Raw genomic sequence first — 13,642 nt, 5'->3', positions numbered from 1 at the left:
TGTTGAAAAATAGGAGCCAGCTTACTAAGTATAATATATTGAAGACATCTATTACTACTCAAAAATTCACTTCATGGAAAAGGTACAACTATATTTATTGAATATAAATCTTTAAATATAAAGTAAGAAAAACTACATTCAAATAAACTAAACATAACTCTTTGACATCACATAGCTCTTTCTAAACATAACATAAGAGAAGAAACATCCTCTAACCAAAACAAAGATATAACTAACTAAAACCAGAAACACCCACTTCCTTCTAGCTGAGATAACAGGAAGTGACCCAACTTCCCCTAGGAAGTGACCCAACTTCCCACAGGAAGTGACACAGCCAAGAGGAAAATACTGTTTACATTTCTATTTGTTTACATTTTCCCCAACAGAACCGATGATCCGGAACGATAGCGACCATCGCTATTCCGGATAACTGATTTTTCCTGTTTTCTGAATCGCTACAAAAAGCCGTTTTTTTATTGTTAAACCCAACTAAAAAAAAACAAATATTTTTTTTGGAAATAATCTTAAAAGAAGAAAAAACGATGAAGTAATACACTAATGATTATTTCCAAAATGATGGTAAGGTGAACATCTGTCAAAAAAGAAAGAAAAATCCTAAAATCTTATGAGGAAAAAAAAAATTTTTTTTTTTTAAAAATGGCGGGAAAATTTATTGAATTTCGTTCCGGTTTTTTGGTTTTCCGGTTTCCGGATAACGGGTTCTGTATTGTACTATTGCAAAATTTTCTATTAAATTGGATAAATAAAAATTATTGGCACATTTCTTTTTTTCAATGAGATATTCAATAGAATATTTTATGATGACTCAGGTTGACAGATATTAAAAGATTAGCAAATTACATTCCTACATTACATTTTCTATAAATAAGAAAATATTATTATAAACATTCATAGAAAGACAACAGAGCATAATATAAAGATGAAACTTTTGCTCACATTTTTGTTAGAGGAAATTTAATTTTTTATCAAGATTCACTTAAAATTTAGGTTTGATGAATTACAGATAGTTTGGAATTTAATAAATAAAAATATTGATTCGGAATACTACTATACAGATTGTTGTTAAAAAAATAATTTGTTTACAAAGCATATTGACAAGAAAAATTTCCTAAAAACAATAACTAATTTTAGTGCACCAGGACAAGACATAAGCACTCTTCTGAAATTTAAGATTCCTTTCATTTTTTTTTTTAATAATCATGAAAAATAAATGTAACAAGAAAAAGCAGAAAAATTTCATGTACTTACCAGTCTCCAGGAATGCAAAACGAATTGAATCCAACCGAAGCCATCTCATTTTTAAAGTTATGCGTGTGATAAAATTTCGGCTGACTACGCAAGTAGTTAGAATATCCTTGAAAATCGCTTGCAATTTCATACGAGCTACAAAATCAATGCAATAAAGTAAATGTTAAGAGAAAAAGCTGTATAAACGTGCAGATAATTTTTCTTATTCAAAAATTCTCCAGAAACAAAATGAAGTATTACAGGGTGTGGCTTAATATTTTACATTTAAATAAATATTTCGGATGAAAACATAATACGTAAAAGGCAATGACAAAGCACACATCTTTCACTAATTAAACATTTTCCTGGGGGCAGTGAATTTATCAATATATATTTCCCTCTTCTGAATTTTACCCAAACTTGGCAAGGAAGTTTATCTACTTCTAAATCACAGCATAAAAAAAGAATAGCGCTCTAAAAATTCTAACTTAATACTATAAAAATAAAAAAACTGTTAAACCCAATTATATTTGTCAGTCTTTTTAAATATGATTTTTAATAACGATAAAATAGAAAAATCAACGATTGAATGATGAGGTATTGGTAATTTATGGTTTAGTTCAAAAAGTGTTCATGATTCAAAAAACCCAAAATAAGAAAATTAAAGCAGTTATTGAGATAGAATTTTATGTATATAAAAAATTAATCACAAACAGTTCTAACATTCAATAATTCTTTACTAAATTATACTTAATTTTCTCACTTCAAGAAATTTACAAAAAAATTTATATCTGGGTTGGATTTTAACATGATTTCATTGAAAATGAATTTATATAATAATTTAATTTAAAATAACTGATTTTTTTTAAGCTGTTCTTTAATGTAATTTTTGAGCCAGGAAATGGAAAAATATATATAACAAATATATGCATAACAAATTAATATAATAAATAAATATGTAAAATAAATTAACACCACAATGTATTAAATATAAATAAAAAAATTATGTACATCTAAATCTGATTTATAAGCTTACGTAAGATCAAAAGGCACATCTTTAGGCGGAACAGCACCCTATTTAAAGAGAATAATTAAAACAATGCATAAAAGAAAATCAAACTCTTAAGTAAAACGGAAACGTTAAAATCAAAATTTGCCACTTTCAACAAAAGAATTTATTTAATATAAGTTTCAGTAACGCATCCTGTAACACATAAAATTTATGTTTACAGGATGCGTTACAGCCCGTAATGCATATTTTTTAATTTAATTTTAATGAATATTTCTGCTTTTCACAATATAATTAATGTCATAAATTATATTGTGAGAAGCAGAAATATCCATTAAAATTAAATTAAAAAATATTTATTTGCATCTTTATCTTCCAAATAGTCTTATTTATAAACTATACATATTTTGTAGGTTGCCTTAATCTAGACCAGGGATGGGCAAACCTTCTAGGTCAAGGGCAAAAAATCGAAAGAAAAAGTTTGGTGGGCCGAGTAAAAACTTCTAAAATAAAAATAATAAAACGAGATACAAGTTTTAATTTAAATATTTAATGAGATGAATGAAACTGTGATTTCATTTTTAAAAGTTCTTTACATTGAGGTTCGAAGTGAGATGTGCTTATGTTAAGGAACGAAGCTAAATGCTTGTCTGTTAGTCTATTTCTAAAAAGATATTTTCTAAGGTTCATTGTTGAAAACACTTGTTCACATATATATGATGAAGCAAACATAGCACTGATTTTCTGGGCATTAGATATTAAATTTTGGAAACTAGCTTTTGGTAATGATTTGGAGAACTCAAGCTTTGGAATGTTTAGAAAAAACAATAGTGTGCAATCTTTCCATACGCAATACGTAGCTAATGTTAGAGCTCGCACCGACAGTAAAATCCGCTCGTCGGAGCTTAAAATGCGCTGTCTGCCACATGTGAAACACAATTCACCCATGTTAGATTTCATATATATGCTCCTCGAGAAAGACAAATGCTCGTTGGAGCTAATCTGCGGTTATTCTATAAAGAACTTCTGCTTTCAACAGGGTTGGCAGGTTTTTGACATGTGACAGTTTTTGACGGTTTAAACCATGGTTTAAACCGTCACGTCAAAAACCTCACTGTCAAAAATGTCTAAAATGTCAAAAACCTATATTCATATGTGAAATTTAATTAATACATAAAATTTATATATTTTTTATAAAGGATAGTGTTTCTAAATATGTTCTAGAAAAAATAAATTTAAAATTTTGAAGAAACACTTATATTTTGAATAGTAACCAAAATCTTGTACTTTTGAAAGCTCACATCTTTTGTAATATTATGTATTCATTTTCATGTGTTATTGAAAATCTGCAGTGATATTATTAAGAAATTTATTTATAACCAAATTTAGTGTATAGTATAGATTATACTAAAAATTAGACATTTTTAAAGATAAACATTAGCAGTTTTGTACATTAGACATCTTTTAAAGAAAAATCTTTTTAATATTCTTTTAAATCTTCTTAATAATCTTTTTAACATAAGACAATACAAATTTAAGTGCTTTCTGTTAAATACACAGAGTAGTTAGTGTCGATTTACAGTATATTCAGCCTATTCATTTACTATGCTGAAAATTTAGTTTATCCAAATACTTGTGAATTTCATTTTGCTGAATACTATATAGTTTTGTTGAATATCTAAATATTCAGCTGTTGAATAATTACTTCTTGCTTTCAAGATATGCATTATTTGTATTCTTAATACAAGTGGAGAAAAAAAAATTAAGAGATAAAAATTGTTTTAAAATGATAAGTGTAATAATTATAAATAAATATAATAAACAATATGAATTATATTTATCATTATTCATAAATATAACTACTTTTAAATTCAAATTAACATACTGGATAATAAAGATATTCGGTATAACATTAAAAAAAATTTTTTATACACTTGTATCTTATATCAAGTTTGTATTTATACAACATAACTTGTAAGTTCCTTATAAATATTAGTTATATGTTCCTTATATGTCAAAAATGCATAGTAATAAACTTTTAATTTTCTTAAGTATCAAAAAGAAAAAAAAAATTTTTTTAAATATAAATATTTAAACAATTTTTGTGCAAAATTTTTCTGCACATGCATTTGAATATAAATTTCTGAGATTTTAAATCTGTTATTTTACCTTAATTTTAATTAAAAAATATTTTAAAACCTGCTGATTACCTATAGTATAATTAAATTTCAATATAATGCATGGCAACTGTTGGTAGTTTTGAAGTTTATATATTTTCTTGGCAAACTTCAGTTTTTGACATTTTTGACGGGTTTTTGACGGTTTAAACCAGTATTATACCCTTGTCATGTCAAAAACCACTTTTTGACGTCAAAAACCCAACCCTGGCTTTCAACATTTTACTAATTGAAGCTGTCTGTGTTAACTATTTCCATCAATTCCACCAATAAAGAAAGTAAAAAGGTCATCAGAACTTTGTTAAAAAAAAGAACAAAAATGACTTTAAACAAAGTTGACAAAATAATGGATGTATAATGTATCTTGTTTATATTCACCATGGATCAGAAAGTTAGAATTCCATATAAAAGTGTATTTTAAATTTAATGGGGATACTTACTAAAACAATAGAGTTCTTTTGACTATATGGAATTCGTAAGGCATCCATATTTGTTGTCACAAAAATTTTAGGAGTAACCTTTGGGTTTCCTAACACTGTAACTAGAAAAAAAAATACTGACGTTAGGGAAAGTGATACAACATAATGTCTAAATGAAAACAGACAATAATACAAATTTAGATAATGATAACAAATAAGAATACAATGAAATTGAAGCAGGCTTGGATTGTAGTAAGTGTCTTAGAAAAGAGGGGTATAAAACTCTCAAGGTAAAGACTATATCTCAAAATTCTGTAGTTAAAAAAATTTATATTTATTTAATCATGTGTTCTTATATCACCCCAATGTATAAGTCAAGTCGACTTTTCAAACCTCCAATATTGTACGAAAATTAGGCATCACTTATACATGAATGATTTAGTTGGGCATTTGCTCAATGTGAAATATCGATTCATTATAAACAATGAGATAGATTTGAATAACTCCATATCAATTTACCCTTTCCAAAAACTATTTTAAGATGATATATACATTTCCTCTAATTATATTTTTTTCACATATTAAGGTTTTTCTTTTAGAAGCAATATTTTACATTACATTCAGAAAAAACTAAGTAAAAAAAAAAACGATAATTTATTCAAGAATATTTCAAAAAATATAACAATGAAAATTTTTAAAGACACCTGACAATATTTAATAAATATATTAATAAGAAGTTTGCCATAGTTATGTTTCTTAGCAAATTTAAATTTAGTACTTTTTTTAAATACAAATCAATTTTTATTAGAAAAATATGCTTAAGACAAAAAATAAAATAAAATAAACAAAATGATTAACTAAATAGCTTGAGTAAAACCAAAGTTTTGTACTAATTTCAATTCTCATAGATGCACACGTTGTAATAACTTCAAACAAGAAAAATGATTCTAGTTTACTTAACATTTAAAAGAGTGTATCTGAAACTTTGATATATAATTGCATAGCAGCACAGTATTTATTTACAGTAATTTCCAGTAAAAAATATAAAAAAACCCACAATACTTTCTTAACTGTTATTAATGAAAAATATGGCATTTTGGGCGTTACGAAAAGAATATTGGCAGCAGCGTATCGCAAACGAAAATGGTGTAAAAACCTACAGTTTGCTAAATCTCACAGTCATGAAATTAATTTCTACTCAAGCTTCATGCCTTTTTTTTTTTACTTAGCTAAATTTTTATATCCTGGAGCACTTTTCCAACATGATATTTTAGCTTTCAAATACAGAAAGGATGAGGCATATCTACCGGAAATTACTGTAGTCAAGATTACAATGTAATTAGCATTGAATAAAAATTAAAACTTTTAATTTAGATGAGAAAAACATAAATACATTCAAACCTTTAAAAACTTCAGAAATAGAAAATTCAGCTCTACCCAATCGTTTTAATTCTAAATTCTTGAACATAAAAACCTGGAACAAAATGGAAAGATTGAATAATATTGCCACAACTTCAGGGATATTATTTACAAATATATGCTTTCAAAAATTCTTTTAATAAGCATTTATTGCTCCATTAAATCAGTTAATAGGAATCGCCATAAAGAATCTGATTTTTTCCACATTTTTTACTCTTCCTCATAGACTCTTCTTTCTCCCGTGACATCCTTTCTATTGTTATTGCTATTAATGTCACACATACCCAGGATTTTCAATTGAACTGACACATAAGTGAAATATTTTAGTTGAAATGTAGACACAATGCCAGTAGGTGTTCAGAGTTAATATTTTTGCTTTGGGTAATGATACACAGGGTAACTATACCTTTTGTTCATTAATGAAATGTTTTCTTTTGAGAACTTAAAACTATTTTTTTAAAAATAAGGTTTTTCTTACATAGAACTTAGTGATTTATTCATAATAACATTATTCAAGATCAAGATTGTTTTTGATAACACAGCAAATCAACTGCCAGCAAGGCACCCTGTTTTTCATTAGTACAGTAGAGAACCATTTATCCGGTATCCAGATAACCGGGAAAAATTTTGCTCGATTTTCCCGTCATTTTAAACTAGAACGAAAAAAGCGGAAATCGGACTCATCCTCGAAGTTGAGTGGAGGAAAATGTAAGGAAGGGGAAAGTTTTTTCTCCCGTTTACACAGAGAAACGTCATTTCCTCCGTGACCTTGAAGGCAGGGAAGGGACGAATGTTTTATTTTTTCTTTTNAAAATGAAAAGGTTTCTATTAGAAAATAAATTGAAGTCAAACTTATTTTTAAAAAAACCTTGTAAATAAATTATATAAATCTTTCAGATCCATCATGAAATACATATACAACAATCAAATAAAAGAAATATTAAAAAGTGAGTACAAATTTACTCACATGGCTATTTAGATGGTACAAAAACTCATTATCTATATTATCTTTAAAATTAACTTTGCCAATGATACGCAATTCTACATACTCTGCGTTTTCACTGTCGATTGGCTGAAGCTGTAGTGCAGTTGAAGTTTTTAAAACTTCGACATACAGAATGTCATATTGCTTGAGAGTCTGAAAGAGAAAAATAAATATTTTGACATAATTTAATGTAATTTTTTCAAAATATTACATTATTACAATTAAGACCTTAATAAAATAGATGATGAAATCAACAAAAAAAATAGTTCATATATTTTGTAACATATGCTTTTTAATTAAATAAGTTACTTGTTTTATTTTAAGTTTAGCTGTTTACATCGCACAAGAATTGCACTGACGAGCTATTGGTGCAGTGTCAAAGTTACTTTCTTTTAACAATGTATGGTGAGCAGGAAAAAAAATTTAATGATCCTGAATATAAGTTAATTCAATAAAAGGATTATTATTCATAAATATATTCAATAAATACTATAATTCAACAAATAATATAAATTCAATAAATATATTAAACTTCTCACACTTAAAAAATAAGAAAACATTACAGTTACCTTTTCAAATTTTGATCTAGCTTCAACATCTTCCTTCAAAAAAGCCTGAATTGGCAAAGTTTTAATTGGAAACTCTGAAAAAAAAGTTATATTAAAAATTTTAAAATTTTTTCATTAAGAAATGTATTTATCAAGAAATTTTATTCATTAAGAAACAAAAATATATTAATGTCCAATTGAATTTAGTTACACGAACAAAACCAAAAATAGATGCTGCTGTAAATATGAAATAAATATAATATTTTAAAATATTAAAAATATAATATTCTCTGGGTTTTTTTCTCTCCATATGACAGTGTTCATTTATGTGACTCCAAATAAGCCAGAGTTTTGGTTAATGAGTGCCAAATTTATGTTCCTCATAATTTTCTAACAGTAATTAATGTTAAGAAAAACATTTTATACCTACTTCTCATTGTCTTATACTCCTTAATCTGTTATGCCATTTTCTTTTGAATTTGTGCATGTTTTGTAGATTCCCAAGAATAATTTCTAAACACAGCTGTTATTTTCAGCACAGATTGACAGAAATAAGCCATATTAAAGTTTTACTCGATCAAATATAGCCTACTCAAATATATATATAAAAAAAAAACAAAAAAATTGGGTACCATTCAAGATTCATTCTTTTAAGATTTTTAATCTTCTTTAAAGAAGATGCATGTTGCTGAATAGATAAAATAATACTTGGCTGGAATTAAAATAATTAACATTGACTTAAAGCAAGAAGGACAGTTACATATATTTTATTATATGAATATTAAAAGAGTCAGAATGATTGTAGCAGTAAAATTGAGATAATACATATTTGTAAAATAGGTATTTTTTACTAAATTTAGCATATTAAAAAAATTATTTACCTACCATGATTCATACTGAATGGACAAGAAAAATTCTGATATAGCGATATTTTGTCAAAAAATATTTTAGCTGTGTAGTAAGATATACATTCTTCTGGTGATCTAAAAATTAAAATTAATTACAATTAATAAATAAAAAGAACAAATTCTTGTAAACAAAAAGACTACACAGTTCCCAATTAATAATTATTTTGTGCAACAAAATACTAACATAAAAAATGACAATTAATAATTAGATTGTAAAAAAAAATACCTAAATTTAAGATTCTTATATCTTTGATTATTATGTCTTATTACATCCTTTAAAACTTTAGCATGCTCTTCAGCAACTTTGAAGAAAGTTTCATCATAATCAATTTCTTCTAATCTATGAACTAAATAAAAAAAGTAATAAATTGTAAAATAAAAAAAAGTAATAAATTGTAAAATAAAGTGTCAAATAAAATAACTAAAGTTCTATAAGAATACTTATGTATCAATATCTATATAACCCCGAGTAAAAAAAGTGTCAGTGATAAATCTAGGGGTAACAGTAGAATCAAATAAGATTTTTTTTTTTAAATTTAAACTGAAAAAAAAATTAACTCTTTTACATTTAAAAAAAATTCAATTTTTGAAATGTCAGACATCTTGATATGTGGTTCAGTAAAATGTATACGAAACTAAATAGACATAGCTTGTTTTGTAACACTAAATTTAATTTCCATTAAAATTGCATAATATTATGCAAAATGAATGTTTTATTGAATTTCATTCATTATTTGGGTATTTTTTTTATTGTAAAGTGCATAAAAAATTGTTTTAATTTCATGTTTCAGCAAAATTGCTCTAACCCATAATTACTTTAACAAAAACTACATGTTATTTTAAAAAATGTACTTATTTGCTTTTGATTTTTTCAACGAGAATAAACACAAAAACTTAATTAAGCAAACTTGTTTCATATACATACAAACTGAATCCAAAAATGGATTGCTTCTTGTCTCAGATAAATATGCCTGTTGAGTTTGGAGAACCAACTCCCTCAGTTTTGATTGACATTGGTTGCTATCTAAACAAATAGACAGAAAAAATTAAAAAAATAAATCATAATAAATGAAAAAAAAAATTATTTTTAGTTATTAAGTGAAATAAGGTTTCTAAAATGGTATTATAATATTCTTTGACAATATTTCACTTTTATACAATGATATTCTATAAAAATAGTTTCTTAAAATTTTCTTACATATTACACATTTCAAAGGAAAAGCAATATTGAGATTTTCTAGACCTCAATTATCTGAATAAACATAAGTTTTTAAATTCATGCATTTTGCTCTTTTCTTTTTATGAATAACCGTAATTCAGTAATATTTTGAACAAAATAAATATTAAGTACTAAAAGACTATGTATTATTGATTATTGCATGTAACTAAAAAATATTTTGTTAGTTAGCAATTTTGTTCATTCTAATTTTGCTAAAGAAATCAGAAATTATAATTAATTTCATTGATTAAATTCTTTTTATTTTTGCGAGAGTAGTTTTGTGTGACCATTATGATTTCCACTTCTGTTAAAAAGAAGTGTTATTTCCATAAGAAAATCATAATGCAAATAGAATCAAGAGAAATCCTTACAGAGCTGGCAAAAAAATATAAATTATTAAGATCAATTTTAAAAAGTAATGAAATCAGCAAACAATTCAGAAATCTTCATACAAACATTTTATTAAAATAAATTAATAAACTCAGTACAACTATCAAAGGTAATAAAAGAAAATATGAAGTTAAAGTAGAAATTTCTTTTTATTACAAAAAACTATAATTTTTATAGTTTTTAGTAATAAAAAGGAAGGGTAAAAATTTAGTTCTTTTTATATTATTAATATTTCATGAAAGATTTGTTTTAAAGTTTTACCAAAAAACAAAAATATTCATCAAACAAAAAGTAATTTGACATAAGTATACATGTAATTACGATGCTAGTGTACACATTTATTTTTATATAAATTTAGACAAACATATTGAGGGGGAAAAAAACTTCCTAATTCAAGAATTTGATTACTTACTTTCAAGTGCCATTTTCAAATTATAATGGTGTTCCAGGAAATAACAAAATGGGTACTTCTAATTAACTACCTAAAATTTAATAAATGCTAGAAGTATTGAATTTAAAAACATCAGTATACAGTTATTTAATTACTAAAATGCAATAAAATATGATATCAAAGTGACACAAAATATGATCTAACCAAAACTATATGGATTGCTAGCTAGATTCAGAAGCGAATTTTTTTAATAACTAATATTTATTATTTGATGCAAATAAATAAAATAATTACAAGAAAACTACTATTTACGTCCTACGCTTAAAAAAAATTTGAAAATCAATAACTAATTTATACGAAAGCAGAGCCAAACAAAGTAAACCATACTTTTATGCAAAATTTATAACCCTATAATAAAATAAACCCTACTATGCAAAATTTAACTTAAAACATCAAAAGCTGTGCAGTTTAAGTATTTTCTTCAACTGCAAACTCAATTAAATTTAATTAAGTAATTCTTTCAATGAATCTGCAGAAATATTTAACCTTTTATTTTTTATCAAGTGCTTATCAGCTTATAATTATTTCAGCCATATTTTGTTTTTAATTATCTCAAAACATAGTACATGTTAAACAACATTGTTAAATTGTCAAATCAACTAACTTCTAATCTTTTCTTTCTGAATGTTAGAGAAAAATGCAATAATGGCAGAAATTGGAAAACATTTCTTTATATAAAAGAAACTGTCAAGCCTACTACTATAATTCTTTAAAATAAAAATATTTTGAATTTTTAAAATGTAGTCATTTATAATAGATAATAATTCAATTACTATTCTATTGCTTAAATACTAAACACTTCAGTTAAGAAACCCTTTGAATAGAAAATATGTATTCTATTTAGAGGACTGGGCGATACATCGATCCCTAGGAAAATGTGAATGTTACGCAACCATCGCGTATCCTATATTCAGAGTAACAATTTTTCGAAGCATTCGAAATTATTATTATCTCAATAAGTATAAAGTCTCCCGATATGTTGTTGACGCTGATGTCTATATATGCGATGAGGAGAATTGTTCCTAATAGTACATCGATGGTTTTAAGTATTTAAAGAGCACTTCTCCAGATCATGGAAGTCGATGACTGCAAGCTCGCGTGATGAGCATTTTCCTCCAATCGTAAGCTGTGGCGAACATGGTTTACTTTCCCTATGTCAATTGTGACTCATAGTTTTGCTGAAATGATAAATCCTCATGTGATTGAGAAATGAAGCGTTGAATCTCTTAGTTATAGAAATGAGCTTTCTTTTAACTGTGCAAATCCTTTGTTCTTGATTTTTTTATAATCAATTTAGCTGTTTATTGTTTTTTTTTTTTGCCATTATTTTGCAAAAACATGCGTAAGTCTATAAATATAGAGAAATAATAATCATTGTTGGAAAACAGGGTGTGTAGCCAAAAAATAAGCACCTTTTAAGCATTTTTCAAGCAATCAAAAATATTTTTAAGCACTTTAAAAAAATATCAAAATTAAGCAGGGTTGGAAAGATTTTGACAATCAACGGTTTTATCTTGTTTTAACCGTCATGTCAAAAAAAAAAACTTTTGGCATTGTTTTTGACAATTGTCAAAATTCATGAAATTTTTAATTATGTAAAACGAATGGCGTTTTCAAACGCTATGGACTAACTATAAGCCGAAACAGATTGGGGTTGAATTAATTACGAAAACATTGAATAGAAAGAACAATGTTAACTGTGTCTTTTTGCATAATTCGAAGCGAAAATCAACCTAGTAAAAGAAAAATCTCATTTTGAAAAAGGGATAATTAAGCACTTTTTAAAAACACCCAATGAAAAAAGCACCTTTAAGGGCTTTTAAAAAACGAAAATGGAAAATAAGCACTTTTTAAAAACGCTACGCACCCTGGAAAATATAGGAAATGAAATGATAATTTTAAAAAAAAAATGCAACAAGTTAAGTACGAATTTCTCATTTTATGTTTATTTTTTAGAGCATTCCTTTTTTTTTTAATAAAAAATTTATCTTAACTAACTAAATTTAAGAAAAGGGGGTGACTCTGAGGTTACATGCTATTTGATGTTAGTTGTTCCTAGGTTTTAAATTTTTTTCAATTCATCAGCAAAGTTTTTTTTAATTTTTCAGCTTATAAAGAGTTTTATAAATGCTTGCTTAAAGTGCCTTTTAAATTTGATTTAATTTATATAATTACTTATTTAATTACATGAGCTGAGGCATATTAATTTCTACTGCATGCACCCTTCCTGCCTAAGTTGTTCCGCTTCTTTAATTAATATTTATTTACTTCCGTTTTGTTAATGAAGTGATTTATTAATTAATTTTAAAACAAAAATACAATTTACTGTTGATGATTAAATAAAAAAGTGCAAGAATTCAAAATTACGCAATACCAAATGTAAAATATTCAAGCAACGAAACATTGTGATGCCAAAATCTTCATAAACATTCATGTTAGAGAAAGAGAACTTTTATTATAATTTTCAGTTATGTGCAGCAAACATGCAAGCAGAGTTATGTTAATGAAGTGATTTATTAAGTATTTTTAAAACAAAAATACAATTCACTGTTGATGATTAAATAAAAAAGTGCAAGAATTCAAAATTACGCAATATCAAATGTAAAATATTAAAGTAACAAAACATCACTCAGCCTTATCTATTAAAATCATAAACATTCAGGTTAGAGAAAGAGAACTTCTATTATAATTTTTGGTTATGCGCAGCAAAAATGCGAGCAGAGTAAATTGTTAAGCGCACTAATGTTCCTACTTTTGAGCAAAATTCAGTATTATGTCACATCTGTAAATTTTTTCTAATAAAAAAAAAGACATACAAAAAACGGGAATATTTCCATGTCAGTACTTGTTTTTAATTATTATTTTAACA

The 13,642-nt window shown here is 25.8% G+C and overlaps 1 protein-coding gene across 2 annotated transcripts in view; it reads right to left on the bottom strand.

Annotated features, from left to right (window-relative positions):
• Positions 1–13,642, bottom strand: part of LOC107450404 (uncharacterized) — a 30,307-nt gene that overhangs the window by 16,249 nt on the left and 416 nt on the right. Inside the window, exons 2-11 of one of the 2 annotated variants that reach the window (XM_021147014.3) lie at positions 10,735–10,804; positions 9,639–9,737; positions 8,940–9,060; positions 8,691–8,788; positions 7,827–7,900; positions 7,240–7,410; positions 6,255–6,327; positions 4,875–4,975; positions 2,285–2,322; positions 1,270–1,404 (exon numbers count right to left, since the gene is read on the bottom strand). In XM_021147014.3, the coding sequence (XP_021002673.1) occupies positions 1,270–1,404; positions 2,285–2,322; positions 4,875–4,975; positions 6,255–6,327; positions 7,240–7,410; positions 7,827–7,900; positions 8,691–8,788; positions 8,940–9,060; positions 9,639–9,737; positions 10,735–10,747 (923 nt within the window). In that variant the 5' untranslated portion in view covers positions 10,748–10,804. The remainder of the gene's footprint in view (positions 1–1,269; positions 1,405–2,284; positions 2,323–4,874; positions 4,976–6,254; positions 6,328–7,239; positions 7,411–7,826; positions 7,901–8,690; positions 8,789–8,939; positions 9,061–9,638; positions 9,738–10,734; positions 10,805–13,642) is intronic. The other variant, XM_071186882.1, reaches the window with a different exon arrangement.

Source organism: Parasteatoda tepidariorum, chromosome 10 (assembly GCF_043381705.1).
Source record: "Parasteatoda tepidariorum isolate YZ-2023 chromosome 10, CAS_Ptep_4.0, whole genome shotgun sequence".
Classification (NCBI taxonomy): domain Eukaryota; kingdom Metazoa; phylum Arthropoda; class Arachnida; order Araneae; family Theridiidae; genus Parasteatoda; species Parasteatoda tepidariorum.
The sequence above is the reverse complement of the archived record's forward strand: the minus strand, read 5'-3'. Positions and strand labels throughout refer to the sequence as shown.